Source organism: Phyllobates terribilis, unplaced genomic scaffold (genome assembly GCF_046119375.1).
Source record: "Phyllobates terribilis strain yellow unplaced genomic scaffold, ASM4611937v1 Scaffold_7__3_contigs__length_470593459, whole genome shotgun sequence".
Lineage (NCBI taxonomy): Eukaryota > Metazoa > Chordata > Amphibia > Anura > Dendrobatidae > Phyllobates > Phyllobates terribilis.
This window is the reverse complement of record NW_027362767.1, coordinates 79,243,564-79,256,402: the sequence shown is the minus strand read 5'-3', so window position 1 is coordinate 79,256,402 and position 12,839 is coordinate 79,243,564. Positions and strand designations below refer to the sequence as shown.

At 43.0% G+C, this 12,839-nt stretch overlaps 1 protein-coding gene across 1 annotated transcript in view; it reads right to left on the bottom strand.

The window, feature by feature from the left end:
- Window positions 1-1,154: 1,154 nt before the first annotated feature.
- The window catches only part of PTGR2 (prostaglandin reductase 2), a 32,449-nt gene continuing 20,764 nt past the window's right edge, over window positions 1,155-12,839 (bottom strand). Inside the window, exons 5-10 of the mRNA XM_073638846.1 lie at window positions 12,265-12,435; window positions 5,267-5,476; window positions 3,955-4,076; window positions 3,640-3,727; window positions 1,867-1,906; window positions 1,155-1,337 (exon numbers count right to left, since the gene is read on the bottom strand). Coding sequence (XP_073494947.1) covers window positions 1,273-1,337; window positions 1,867-1,906; window positions 3,640-3,727; window positions 3,955-4,076; window positions 5,267-5,476; window positions 12,265-12,435 — 696 coding nt within the window. The 3' untranslated portion in view covers window positions 1,155-1,272. The remainder of the gene's footprint in view (window positions 1,338-1,866; window positions 1,907-3,639; window positions 3,728-3,954; window positions 4,077-5,266; window positions 5,477-12,264; window positions 12,436-12,839) is intronic.

Sequence of the window (12,839 nt, the reverse complement as noted above, 5' to 3'; positions counted from 1 at the left end):
AAGATTGGATTTCAGGAGATTGGAAATTGTTATTGCAGTCAAAATCATCCAATTCATTTGTTTCTTCCACATATTCTAGGCTATGGAGGATATGCACTCTTTCTAAAAAGCAAAAGCATCTCCCACTTTTATTCATATATTTCCAGGAGGAATAACTGACTACACCATCCAGAGTTCTACAAAAAGCTGTTCCACCATTGTAAACTCATTTACCAAAACAGGTACATGAGGGATGACTATTTTTAAGAAGATGACCATAAATGTCTGCTTTAAATACCAATACATCCCTAAAACTGGCTTTATTTTTCTTTTGTTCTTGCACTTTTTTTTGGTTCTTCAAGCCAGACCAAAAAAAAAAAAGTTGAGTGCAATTTTAATTTTATTTTTTTAGATTTTTTTTTTTGGGTGAGACTTAAAAAAAAAAAATGCAGCTGGATCCATTGGTTCGTTTATTTTAAGTTAATGTAAAGTTTGATCCAGTAATTTTGCTTACTGGATATTTTTCAGACTGATGATTACTGGACATGTGAACTCGGCTGTATCTAAGGACGTGATTCTTAAGAAGACCCTCACAGGGAAAAGTTAAAAATGACGCCCCCCCCTTGACTAACGAGATTTAGATTTACACACGAAAGAGAAGGAATAGAGATGTCGGAACACCAACAAAAAAAAACAAACTTTTTTTTGAAGAATAGCAGCATTGATATTTAGGGCTAGTTGACGGGTCCTCTTTAACTCTTGCTGTGCCTGCCAGTGACCTGGATGGATAGGACAATATTGGTGATTTCGTTACCTCCCGGGTTCATGGAGAACTGGTTGTCTTTCCAATGGAAGACACCTCATTTTTCCTGCAACACTGAGTGTAACTTGGGGAGGGAGAATACGCTGATTAGTTATTGTTGCATCCATCTTTCCAGGTCGTTATTGGATCAATATTGATTTATATGGATGGACAGCACATGCTACATGGCACCTTTTAAATATTGAGAGTTTAGGAAAATTGTATAATATTTGCCGGGAGCACAAAGCATGAAATGTGCCTTAAGACAAAGTAACAAAACAAATCGCAGACACAAATGATTTTCAGTGCATATTATAAACAAAGACCATGATAATTGATTGTTCTCATGAAAAGTAATATCCATTCTGACAAGTGCAATCAATTGTAGATTTTATTGCCTGATGATGTTACTCCCTACCCCGGTGTAAACTAGACACCGACTTATTGAAATTAATGTGAGCTGATAAACCGAATTTATTAAGCTGCAAGCGTCATCCAGATATTTGGACAATCTGTTTCCCTATATTTCCCCCTTTCATCATGGACAGAAAAGCTCCTGCAAGAGAAAAAAAAATAAAAGTAACCATTAAAATAAAACAATCTATATGTCTGTACTTAGAATACCTGTTAGATTAGCCTTGTATATTAAACAACATGGACATTTAATTGATTAAAGGGGCACTCCAGTTATTAGATATCACCTGTCCCAGGGAAGGTCATAACTATTCGATCAGAGACTGTTTGACTATAGGAACTACCACCAGTTTAGCTAGTGTGCAAAAATTAAACTGCTGAAACTCTGGTAAAAGCTGAGACGCTGAGCAAACATGGATGAAAATCTGATCCGAAAAACTGATGGAAAATTAGTCCTTTTTTTATATGACAAAAATCACTGCCGGGTAAATGAGCGCTGTATTGCTCCATTTGTCCTGTCGGAGGCGCTGCAGGGTAGATGAACACTTCTTGCAGGGTGGATCTGTGGGAGTCCCAGCGGTCAGACCCACACTCTGATCAGCTTAACAGGGAACCTTCTAATAAAAAATAATTTTATATATAAAATATAGCTTTTTTTTTTTTTTTTTTACCTGCCGTGTTCTCAATTCCTTGCACAACTGTCTCCTTAACCTGTGCAGGAAATATAAGAAAGCAACCGAGTGTTAATAAACCTATGCAAAAATAAAATAAATGACAGAAAGCAGCACTGAGAATAAGGAGGAGACGACGGCCTCGTGTCACTTTGTTCCTCTTCACGTTTCCTCCAGAACAGCTTGGGAACAAGAACAGATTCAGCGTTACATAATATTTCTAGAGGACGGGGAGCGTGCACTGCGCCGGGGAAAATAAGACACCAGGAATCAGTGTAAAGAGAGTAATGAGCCTGTGCCATGTGTTATTTCCACTCCTGACCAAAATCCACATCATTACTGTACCAGCTATGATCATTTTTTTAGGGTAAATGCACACACTGGGTTTGGTGCAAATTTTCCGTGCAGAAAATACACTGCATAATACAGTAAAAAGTCATCTATACATTGCAGAATTTTTCTGCATTTAAATTTACTTTAAACCCTGCAGAATGGCAATTCTTTGTGCAGAATTCATTGCAGTCTTCACTCTGCAATACATAAGCTGAATCTCTCAAAACATGCAGATTTTGATGAAGAAATGCAGAAATTCTGTAGATTCGCAACAGAAAATATGCATAAAATCCTCAACATGTGCATTAAGCCTTAGAGCTCATTCAGACGTCTTTTTTTTTTTTACATGTAAAACAGTCAGTTTCATCTGAGATTGATCTGAGTTTCATGAGCTTTTTTCTGATGGTTAAAAAAAAAAAAAGTTTCTCTTCCTTCTCCAATCTAGCAGTCCATGAAAAACGGACACGAGTGCAATCCGATATTTTTCACGGACCCATGGACTTGCATTGCCAATTTTGATCCTGTATCAGACATGGCTCTCAGATTTTGAGCTGAAAACTCGGCCCCCATGAAAAGAACAGAAATCTGCCGTGAACTATCCCATAGAGTAGATTACCTACAAGTTCAAGTGAAAAACACCGATCAAACTCGAAAGTGAAAAATGGACGTCTGAATGAGCCCTTCGACTGCTCTGACTTGTGTCATTTTTGGGGACACTCAGGTGTAGTAGACTGTGTCTGGGTGTCCGCCTCCAGTAGGTGTACACTCCCGAAAATGGTGCACATCAGATCTCATGTTCGCTCTGCCGACACCTCTACAGTCTATGGCCCCGCCAGTGCATACGTCCGAACCCCGGTTTTGCTGGGGGGAATTTATACACCAGCCTTGATGAAGAGTCCGGTAGAGTGAGATGTGTCAAATTCATTAAAATATGTGCACCAGCATAAGTAATGTGTGCAATCTGTCATCATTCACACCACTTCTGTGGCATCACCAAGACTTTTTTTTTTGGGGGTTGTGCTTGGACAAGCGCCTTCATCACGAAAGTCCGACAACTTTTCAAAACAATGACAGAGCTGGATTTAAAAAATTTAAAAAAAAAAAAAGGGCAAATATTGCAATTTTTTTTGCATTATTAAGTGCTGTACAAAAATGTTGCAACATTTCAAACTATTTTTGATAAATAGGGACCATTAAAAGCAGAAAAAAAAGGTGCCTTATTGAAGAAATCGTAACACCTCCAGCAGTAAAGTAAGGGGAGACATCATGATTACTTATGGATCTTTGCCAAGTGATCTAAAGGTCAATGAATGTTTGATGTCACCAATGGATTTATATCTGAACTAGCCAGCGAAAATGCAGCAGATTTTACATATATATTAATTTTTATTTATTTTTGGGGCGTCCTCTCCACCAATCCGATCGCTATCTCTTGCGTACCTTCAATTTTCCTGTTCTCAACCACTGACTGAGCTGCTGAAGACCCATTTCATGTTGATCTGCGTACTTCAAGACAATAAATCTTTCCCTGTCAAAAATGTGCAAGAACATTTTATTAATTGTGCTTCACATCTGCATTATTAAAAGGTACACTTTACTTTTTTGGCATCTAAGTAATTTTACAAAAAATCTGCATAAAGTAATATTATTATAGAACATGCATTTTAAGGCTAAAAAATAAACCTGTATTACATTATCACACAAAAAAAAAACAAATTGGAATACTACAGAACCCCCCACCCCACACACACTAACCTTGTAATATTGCGCTCTTTCATGGTGGCCTCTGTCTGAGGAGGTAGTGGAGGTGGATAAGGCACATCCTTGTTGTATTGTGAGATCTGGCCACATAAAATAATATGGCTGTTCTTTGTCATCTACTTTTAAAAACAGGAAAAAAAAAATACTGTTGTGCTCTTTTGTGGATCAGCTTGAGCCTGTGACTGAAAATTGATTACATACACATATCACCTGTATAGCCGCCCTACCTGGTCCCCTCCTTTTTGATTCCACTACCTCCTCTACTGAGATGTCTTTCCTTTTCTCTGCCTGCTGCAGTGGCATGGGGGAGTTTACAGGGGTGAGTTTGCATTTTCTCCTCTGCAGACTATCTCTAATTTGCAATCCACTGGGATTTGCGGGGAGGAGACTAGCTGCAGAGATCCCTGCCGTACACAGCATAGGACACAGAAAGGGATTGCGGCTCTTAATTCCTTTTTTTACCACTCAGACAAACTGCAGGAGCATGGAGGGAATTATTCAGAAATGAGCTGTGTGGATATGCATCAGCTCTGGTGGGAGGTAAGGGACTTGTTGGAAAGCTCAGCACAATCTTTCTGTTTCTCCCTCTGCCTGTTTTCTCTCCCTGCTCCTCACGCCTCCTCTCCCTCCATAGAGTGTAATTCATATATATTTTTGTTTTGTTTTTGTTTTTAGAAACAGTGCCACATCGGTCCACGGGTTGTGTCTGGTATTGCAGTTTCATTAATGAAGAAAAACCCATAGACAGATGTGGCACAGTTTGTGTAAAAACAGACCTTTTAAATTGAAGATCACTGCCTGAATGCTTATATTAGGTTGGGTTTCAGACTAATGACAAATCAGGACAATTAACGAGTTGTTCAAAAGTCATGATGTTTCTTAAGAAACAGCACCACTTCTGTCTAATGGTGGTCTCTGGTATTGCAGTTCAGCCCAATTCAATGGGGGCTGGGCTTCACATCAGAAAGAACACATGGACAATAATGGTCTGCAACTCACACTCTCTCTTAAAGAGGGGGGGGGGGGGTTCATTTTTTTTAAAAACCCTGTCCCCTGGCTAATATAAGTCTTTAGAAAAAATATGCCTGAATTGACGGCATGAACCACAAAGCTCAGTTATTGGCTGTAGCGCTGTTGACGTGACGTCAGCAGTGCAGACAATAAGACATCAGGGGGAGAGGCAGTGCTGGACCCAGTGAGGGTGAGTAAAGCACACATTTTTTTTTAAAACCTAGAAAACCCCTTTAAACTGTTCAAGGCATAAAAAAAAATAAATGAGTCCAGACACTTGAGCAGTGAACATTACCTGACTGATAACAACATCGCTGATTTCTCCTCCAACATTGTCAAAATACACATCCACTCCACCAGGGCAGTTTTCTCTTAACTTCTCTGCAAGACCCTTTTCCTTGTAATTGAGCGCAACATCAAAACCTAAATCTGAGGTCAGGACCGAACACTTCTCATCTGTCCCACAAATTCCAACGATGCGGGAGCAGCCAAGGAGTCGTCCGATCTATAGAACAAGCATGGAAAGAATGGGTGATATCCTTATTATAGATGCTACAATCCAGCAGCGCCGTGCATCCACATTTAAATGCTGTGTACACTTTTGCACAGAATTTTTTCTATTATTGTTCATTTGCTTCCTAAATGCAAAGTTGAGCAACTTCCTAAATAGTCTTTATTAGAAAGGTTTCCACTATTTTGCTGCTGCAAAGTTTCCTTAAGTTCTTTATCTAGCTGACTGATCTGCAAAAAATGTTACAAATCCGTCAGCTCTTGCTCTGCTCTCCCCATCTCTTATCTCACTTTCAGACTAGAGTTACATGACTGTTTTCTCTCCATCCAAGAAAATTGGTTCGATTATTCGGATCAGATTTTCTCGGAGGTGAAGAGAAAAAGAAAATAAAAAGTTTCTCTACTATGACAGTCCGTTAAAATTGGACCCATGGACTAGAACCGGCAAGTGCCATCCAATTCTCGGAGGCAAGTCGTGCATGCTACAATATTTTTTCCCAGACCACTTGGTCCGAGGGAAAAAAAAAGAAAAAAATTTCGGAAATGTGCACAGCCCCGTGGAATAACATGGGTACGAGTGCTATCTGTCAAAACCACAGATAGTGCTCGTCCAACTTATACAGTCGTCAGCACGAGCCCTTAGAGATGGCAGCAAGGGAGTTGTACACTGATCTCCACAATGTGGACAGGGAAGAAAGCATGTACAGTCTCAAACCGCTGACAGAAAATGAGGTATGGACATGAAGATCAAATAAGGAAAGTATTGGAGCTGTGCCGATATATGAACTACTGGAGACACAGAGTTCTAATCCAGCCTATATTACTGTGAGGGACACTCCCTCAAAAGAAAAAAAAAAAGTCATAAGTTACTTACTGGTAACAGGATTTTTCAGAGACCATGACAGCACCACGAGAGAGGGGATCCACCCCACCAAGGACAGGAAACCTACAGGCTTAAAAGGGGCGGCCCTCTCTTCTCGCCTCAGTTTGGATTACAGAGTATTGAGAGGACCGCCAGGTTAGTAGACATAGCAAAACATGATAAACCAACATTTCTATAAATCACCAACTTAAGAGTGAAAATTAATAAACAAGGAGTGCTCCCACCAATGTGAAGGGAGGGAATATAAGGGTGCTGTCATGGTCTCCAAAAAAATCCCGTTACCGGTAAGTAACTTATGACTTTATTGGTCGACCATGACAGCATCACGAGAGAATTACAGAGATGAAGAAGTTAAGGGATGGACTAAAGCCTGGAGCACCCTTCTCCCGAAAGAGAGATCAGACAAAACACCCGAATCCAGTCTATAGTGCCTATAGACGGTAAACGGAGAATACCAGGTAGAAGCCTTACATATGTCTTCTATCGAGACGCCCGTCTTCTCAGCCCAGAAGGTGGTCACTGCCTGGGTGGAGTGAGCCTTCAATTCTTGGGGTATTTCCTCACCCTTGGATGTATAAGCTAGGGAAATAGCCTCCCTGATCCATCTAGCTATGGTGGACTTTGTGACTTTAGAGCCTTTCCAAACACCTTGGTAGGATATAAATAACGAACTATCTTTTCTAAACTCTTTGGTGACCAAGAGGTACCTAATTGCACATCTCCTTACGTCTAGCGTATGAAACTCTTCTTTCCGGTTACCTGGATTAGGGCAGAAGGAGGGTAGGACTACTTCTTGGAGTCTGAAAACGGGTAGCTACTTTAGGGAGATAGGCGGGATCAGGTTTAAGAATTATTTTATCATCCAGGATCTGAGTGAAGGGCAAGGCTGAAGACAGGGCATAAATATCACTAACTCTCCTAGCAGATGTTAAAGCTATCAGAAGTGCTGTTTTAAGGGAGAGGGACTTAAGAGTGGCTAACTATTGGCTCAAAGGGTGGACCATTTAAGGCTTTAAGAACCAAATTTAGATCCCAGGGTACCAATTTGCTTTTGACAATGGGCCTGGACCTAGACCTAAAAGGCGGCTTTAATGAAACGAGAAATCCAATAATTACTCGCCAGATCACAGCTATATAATGCGCCAAAGGCGGACACCTGAACCTTCAGGGTGCTAGTGGCTAGCCCTAACTCAAGACCTTTTTGCAGAAATTCGAGAATTTTACTTATTGGAGCCACTTCACCGACTCTGGAACCGGAAAAATAAAAAAAACCTCTTCCAGGTTCTCGCATAAATTCTGGTTGTAATAGGCTTACGGCTATGGATTAAGGTTGTCACCAAGCCTTGGGAGAATCCCTTTATTCTTATTAGCTCCCCTTCAAGTTCCATACTGTCAAGTGGAGGCCAGACACTTGAGGATGGACTATTGGACCCTGGAAGAGGAGATCCAGAACTTCTGGTAGAACCCAAGGATCTGACACAGACATGCTCCTGAGGCATGAGAACCAGGGCCTCCTGGGCCAAGAGGGTCCAACCAGCAGAACTCTCGCCTTGTCCTCCCTGATAGCCATAGGAAGAAAGGTTAACGGGGGAAAGGCATAGGCTAGGCTGAACCCCCAAGGTATCTGGAGAGTGTCTACTGCCAGGGGTTTTTCTTTGGGATCCAGAGAACAGAAGAGCGGAGTTTTCCGATTTAACTTTGTCGCAAACAAGTCCACTACTGGAGGTCCCCATCTTTGGACAATTTGGGAGAAAATGTCCTTATTTAGTTCCCATTCTCCCTGTCTCAGGGTATAGCGGCTTAAGTAGTCTGCCCTTGAATTTTCTTTTCCCTTTATATGAAGGGCTGTTAGGGAACCAAGATGGCATTCAGAGACCTGAAAGAGATGATCTGCCACTCTCAGAGATCTTGATCGTGTACCCCCTTGGTGGTTCACGTAAGCTACTGCGATTTTATTATCAGAGAAAACCTTTACGTCACGATTTTGAAGAAAAACTAGATAATTGACTGCCCTGTCTATCACTAGCAACTCTTTAGCTCTTTAGCGTTGGAGGAGAGACTTCTCCGAATTAGACCATCAACCTGGGTTACCATATCTCCAAGATGGGCCCCCCACCCACTGGAACTGGCATCGGTAGTAATTGTTCGGGTTGTTCTAAAAACCCAGGGGACCCCTCTGGATGAGTTCACTTCATTATCCCTCCACTGTAAGGATTCAACTGACCGGGAAGACAAGGAAAACCTCCCCTCCAACATAACTTCATTATGCAGTACATCCCATTGTAAAACGCTGGAGTGATATTGAGCCCACAGAACCCCGGGAAGGCAAGATGTCAGGGTACCTAACAGGGACATGACTGGGTTTGACACTGCCTTTCTTACTTGATCCCTGAGCCTTAGTTTTTTGGCTTCAGGGAGGTAACATGTCTGAGAATCTGAATCCAGCATAACTCCTAAGAATTGCTGAACTTTTGTGGCCGTTAACCTAGATTTATTGAAATTGAAGACCCAGCCCAGATTCTCTAAGATGGAGATCACTATTTTTAGATGCTTACTACATTGAAGGGCCGAGTTACCAACTATCAGGAAATCATCCAGATAAGGGCTAATTAATATGTCATGCTCTCTAACATGAGCCATTAGCTCTGCCACGATTTTGGTAAATACCCGGGGGGCTATGGCTGAACCGAACGGAAGGGCCCTATATTGAAAATGCTTGATTACCCCATCTATAACCACGGCCACTCTAAGAAATTTCTGGTAATCTGAATGGATAGGGACATTGTAATCTTTGGATCTTTCAAATCCAAAACTACCATGTAACAATCTGGAAACAGCAATTTTATTGTTGACCTTATCGATTCCACTTTGAAGGTGGGGATTAATCAGGAATTTATTCAGGGCTTTTAAATTTATAATTCACCTGAAAGAACCGTCCGGCTTAGAGACCAGAAAGAGAGGGGAGTAAAATCCCAACCCCCTTTTGCACGCCGGGACCTACACCAGGACTGCTTTATGAACAAGGTCCAGTACTTCTTCCTGAAGAGCGAGTTGTTCTGATATAGAGGAATGGACCGGGATCAAGATAAACCTTCCACGAGGAACTGCTTGGAACTGGAATCTCAGACCCGAACCTATCAGATTAAGGATCCAGTTACTGGCTGAAATCTTTGTCCAGGCAGGTAAGAAGCCCGTCAGCCTCCCCCTACCTGGGCTACGAGTCATTGACTCGATTTCCGGGGCTCCCGAGTGGAAGAAGACGTACTGAACCCAAGACCTCTACCTTTTGGTTTACTGTCTTCCCATTTATCCTGGTCTCTCTGTGGCCTTTTACGTACAAATCTTCACCTGCAAAAAGACCGCTTATAGGCAGGCATGGATAGGCTAGGGAAACCTTTCTTCCTGTCGCTTGCTTTGTCTATGATTTCATCCAGGACTGGACCGAAGAGATGTTCCCCTTCGCAAGGTATAGCACAGAGTCTAGTTCTAGCCTGGATGTCACCCGGCCAAAACCTGAGCCACAGGGCCCTGCGGGCAGCATTAGACATGGCGGCCGATCTAGCAGCTAACTTAACAGAGTCCGCGGAAGCATCCGCTAGGAAGGCTGCTGCCCCCTGCATGAGTGGGATACTAGACAAGATCTCTTTCCTGGATGTATTGTTTTCTAAATGCGATTCCAGCTGATATAGCCATACCATCAAAGACCTAGCTGTGCAAGTCGCAGCAATTGCCGGTTTTAAAGCCCCAGCGGTTGTCTCCCAGGTGCCTTTGAGAAACACATCCGCTTTTCTGTCCAGAGGATCTTTGAGGGCCCCCATATCAAATGGGAGAGATGACTTTTTAGAAGTTTTAGTTATGGCTGCGTCTAGTTTGGGAGCCTTCTCCCAGGACGAGGAGGCAGAGTCCTCAAAGGGGTACTTTCTTTTAAAGAATGGGGGGAGAGAACCATTTCTTTCCGGCTTTTGCCACTCTATGAATTAGACCCTGCAGTTTATCATTAAACGGGAAACATTTTCTCTTCCTCTGCCCCAGTCCTCTGAACATGACATCTTGGACTGACTTCTCTGGTCTGAGGTCCGTAATGCCCATGATTGAGCGGACCGCTTTAACCAACCCATCAACTTCATTTAATGGAAAGCAGTGCTGGCCTGAACCACTATCCGAGGATGAGGAAGATGAACAAGATGAATCGTCAGAGTCCACCACCTGCACTGATGATAGGGAATAATTAGGAGTTGGGGAGACCTCATGGTTAGCTTCCTTCCTCTTAGACTTTTTAGAGAGGAGTTTGCTCACTTCTGATTTAACTAGGGTTTTTAAGCCTAAGGCGAAACTAGGGGTCTCATTCGCCAAAGTTTGGTTTGTGCAGGACTGGCAGAGTCTTTTGGAATAGGAGTCTGCCAATAGGGCCTCGCATAACGCACATTGCTTGTGTTTGGTTTTGGAGGTACACTTCTTCCCCTAAAAGTATAAGAAGAAGGAACACCTTATTACCCAAGTGAACTTTCTCGAAGATCAGTTACCCAGAGCTCAAATAGCCAGTACCGGTTTAGCTGGAGGACCTTTCTCAGCCGGGGGATCGTCCCTAGGGGCTGCAGATTCGTCCGTCTTGTTAGAGTCACAATGACCGGACCGGGTTTGTCTACCTGCAGTCCGCGAATTGCTGGTGACTCGAGGGGATTATGTCTCCTGAAGCTTCCCAGGCGACCGCTGAGATGGAGAAAGCAGCGGCCGCTGGATTTGCTGCTGCTGGTCTTCAGAATCCATTAACAATAGAGTTCTGAAGTAGCTGGGAAGCAGCGATATCTGGACGCTTAAATAGGAGTGTCTACTTCCCTTTAATTTCCCCTCTTTTTTTTTTTTTTATCTGCTGGTTGGAGGGGAGAATGCAGCGCTCATGCGGCGTCTGCATGCATGTGGACCAGACTTCCTGTCTGGTCACATGACCGCCCGGCATCAGGCCCCACCCCCAGCCTAGTAAAAGACCGGAAGCATGCGGCCCCGGTGATAGAGGCTCCGCTCCTGTAATCAGTGCTTTCTCCCTCCTGCTGCCTGCTCCAGCTAGTGTTCACCTGCTACTAGGGGCAGCCCTACCCCGGCCGGGGTGCTGCACCCCAAGGGTCCTGCGCGAAGGTCTGGGGCTGCCAACCCCAGACAGAGGCGCAGCCCCCCAATGCTGTGCCCAACTCAAGTTGGGTCTGCCGTCCCCAGATGAGGGCGCAGCCTCCGTCATCAAGATCCATCTGGCTGGAGCTGCCACCCCAGACAGGGGCGCAGCTCCCACAGCCCAGGGTACTGGAGCTGCTGATCCCAGACAGGGGCGCAGCTCGACAGCACGCTTCTTCCGGACATCTTCACAGGTAAGCCTGTCAGAGGTTCCCTCCATCAAGGACAGGAAACCAATCTGAGGCGAGAAGAGAGGTCCCCCTTTTAAGACTGTAGGTTTCCTGTCCTTGGTGGGCGGATCCCCTCTCTCGTGGTGCTGTCATGGTCGACCGATAAAAACGTGTAACTCGGACAAAGCTGCACACTGAATATATGGGGGGGTCTGAAAATGAAAATGAATGAAGACTGCAGATTGAAACTTAATGCAATTGTATAATGTGAATGTAGCCATTAATATATGTACAAATTATTTTTAACATTTTCCAAAAGTTGCTCATAGCTTTTAAAATAAATTGTAACATATACCCTGGGTTGCCTTCCTCTGCTTTACTTATTGCAACTGACTGATCTTTCCTTGGAAAGAGGAACATGGGCTAAACCAGGGATACACCATTCTAAGAGTTAAAATAAATTCTTAATAATATTGGAATACAAGCGAGAAATTCAGGTTTTAATTACACATACTTCATAGTAGCCAAAAATGAGCGCCCAACATCCACTTCAATAGGGCTCACCTGTCCAGCCAATGAACCACAAGCTCCAGCAGCTCCGCTAACAACCATCGTCTGATTACCGCCAGGAATTACATGACCTTTCTCTTTGACGCCAAGTAAAGCAGTCAAACCGATTAATCCAACCGCACTCAAAAAATGTGACAGGTGCCGGTCCACAAGGCCAGGGTCCAGCTTTCGAGAATGATATTTGTAAAGTTGAAAATTAAATACGGTCACAATCATTCTACAATTTCACAAAAAAAAAAAAAATTGCAATATTCTATTTTCTGCACAAAGGAAAGGGTTACAAATGTTTTTCCACTACAAAAATGTTAACAATCCCGCAAAATGTACTAAATGAACATGACATCTTTGTTTTGTTTTTTTCTCAGTGATCCCCTTTTAGCCTATAGGTAGATACATCAGGCAGAGCAGGATTTAAAGGGAATAGGTCAATGTGTTTTTTACATCTTAAGGTAGTGACATCGCTGTATAGGCGCTTGTACCCTCGTAAAAATTACAATTTTTGCAGAGATACGATATTCCAATCATGAGAAATCTAGTATAGAAGTCAGATGCAAAATAGGCTGGAAGTG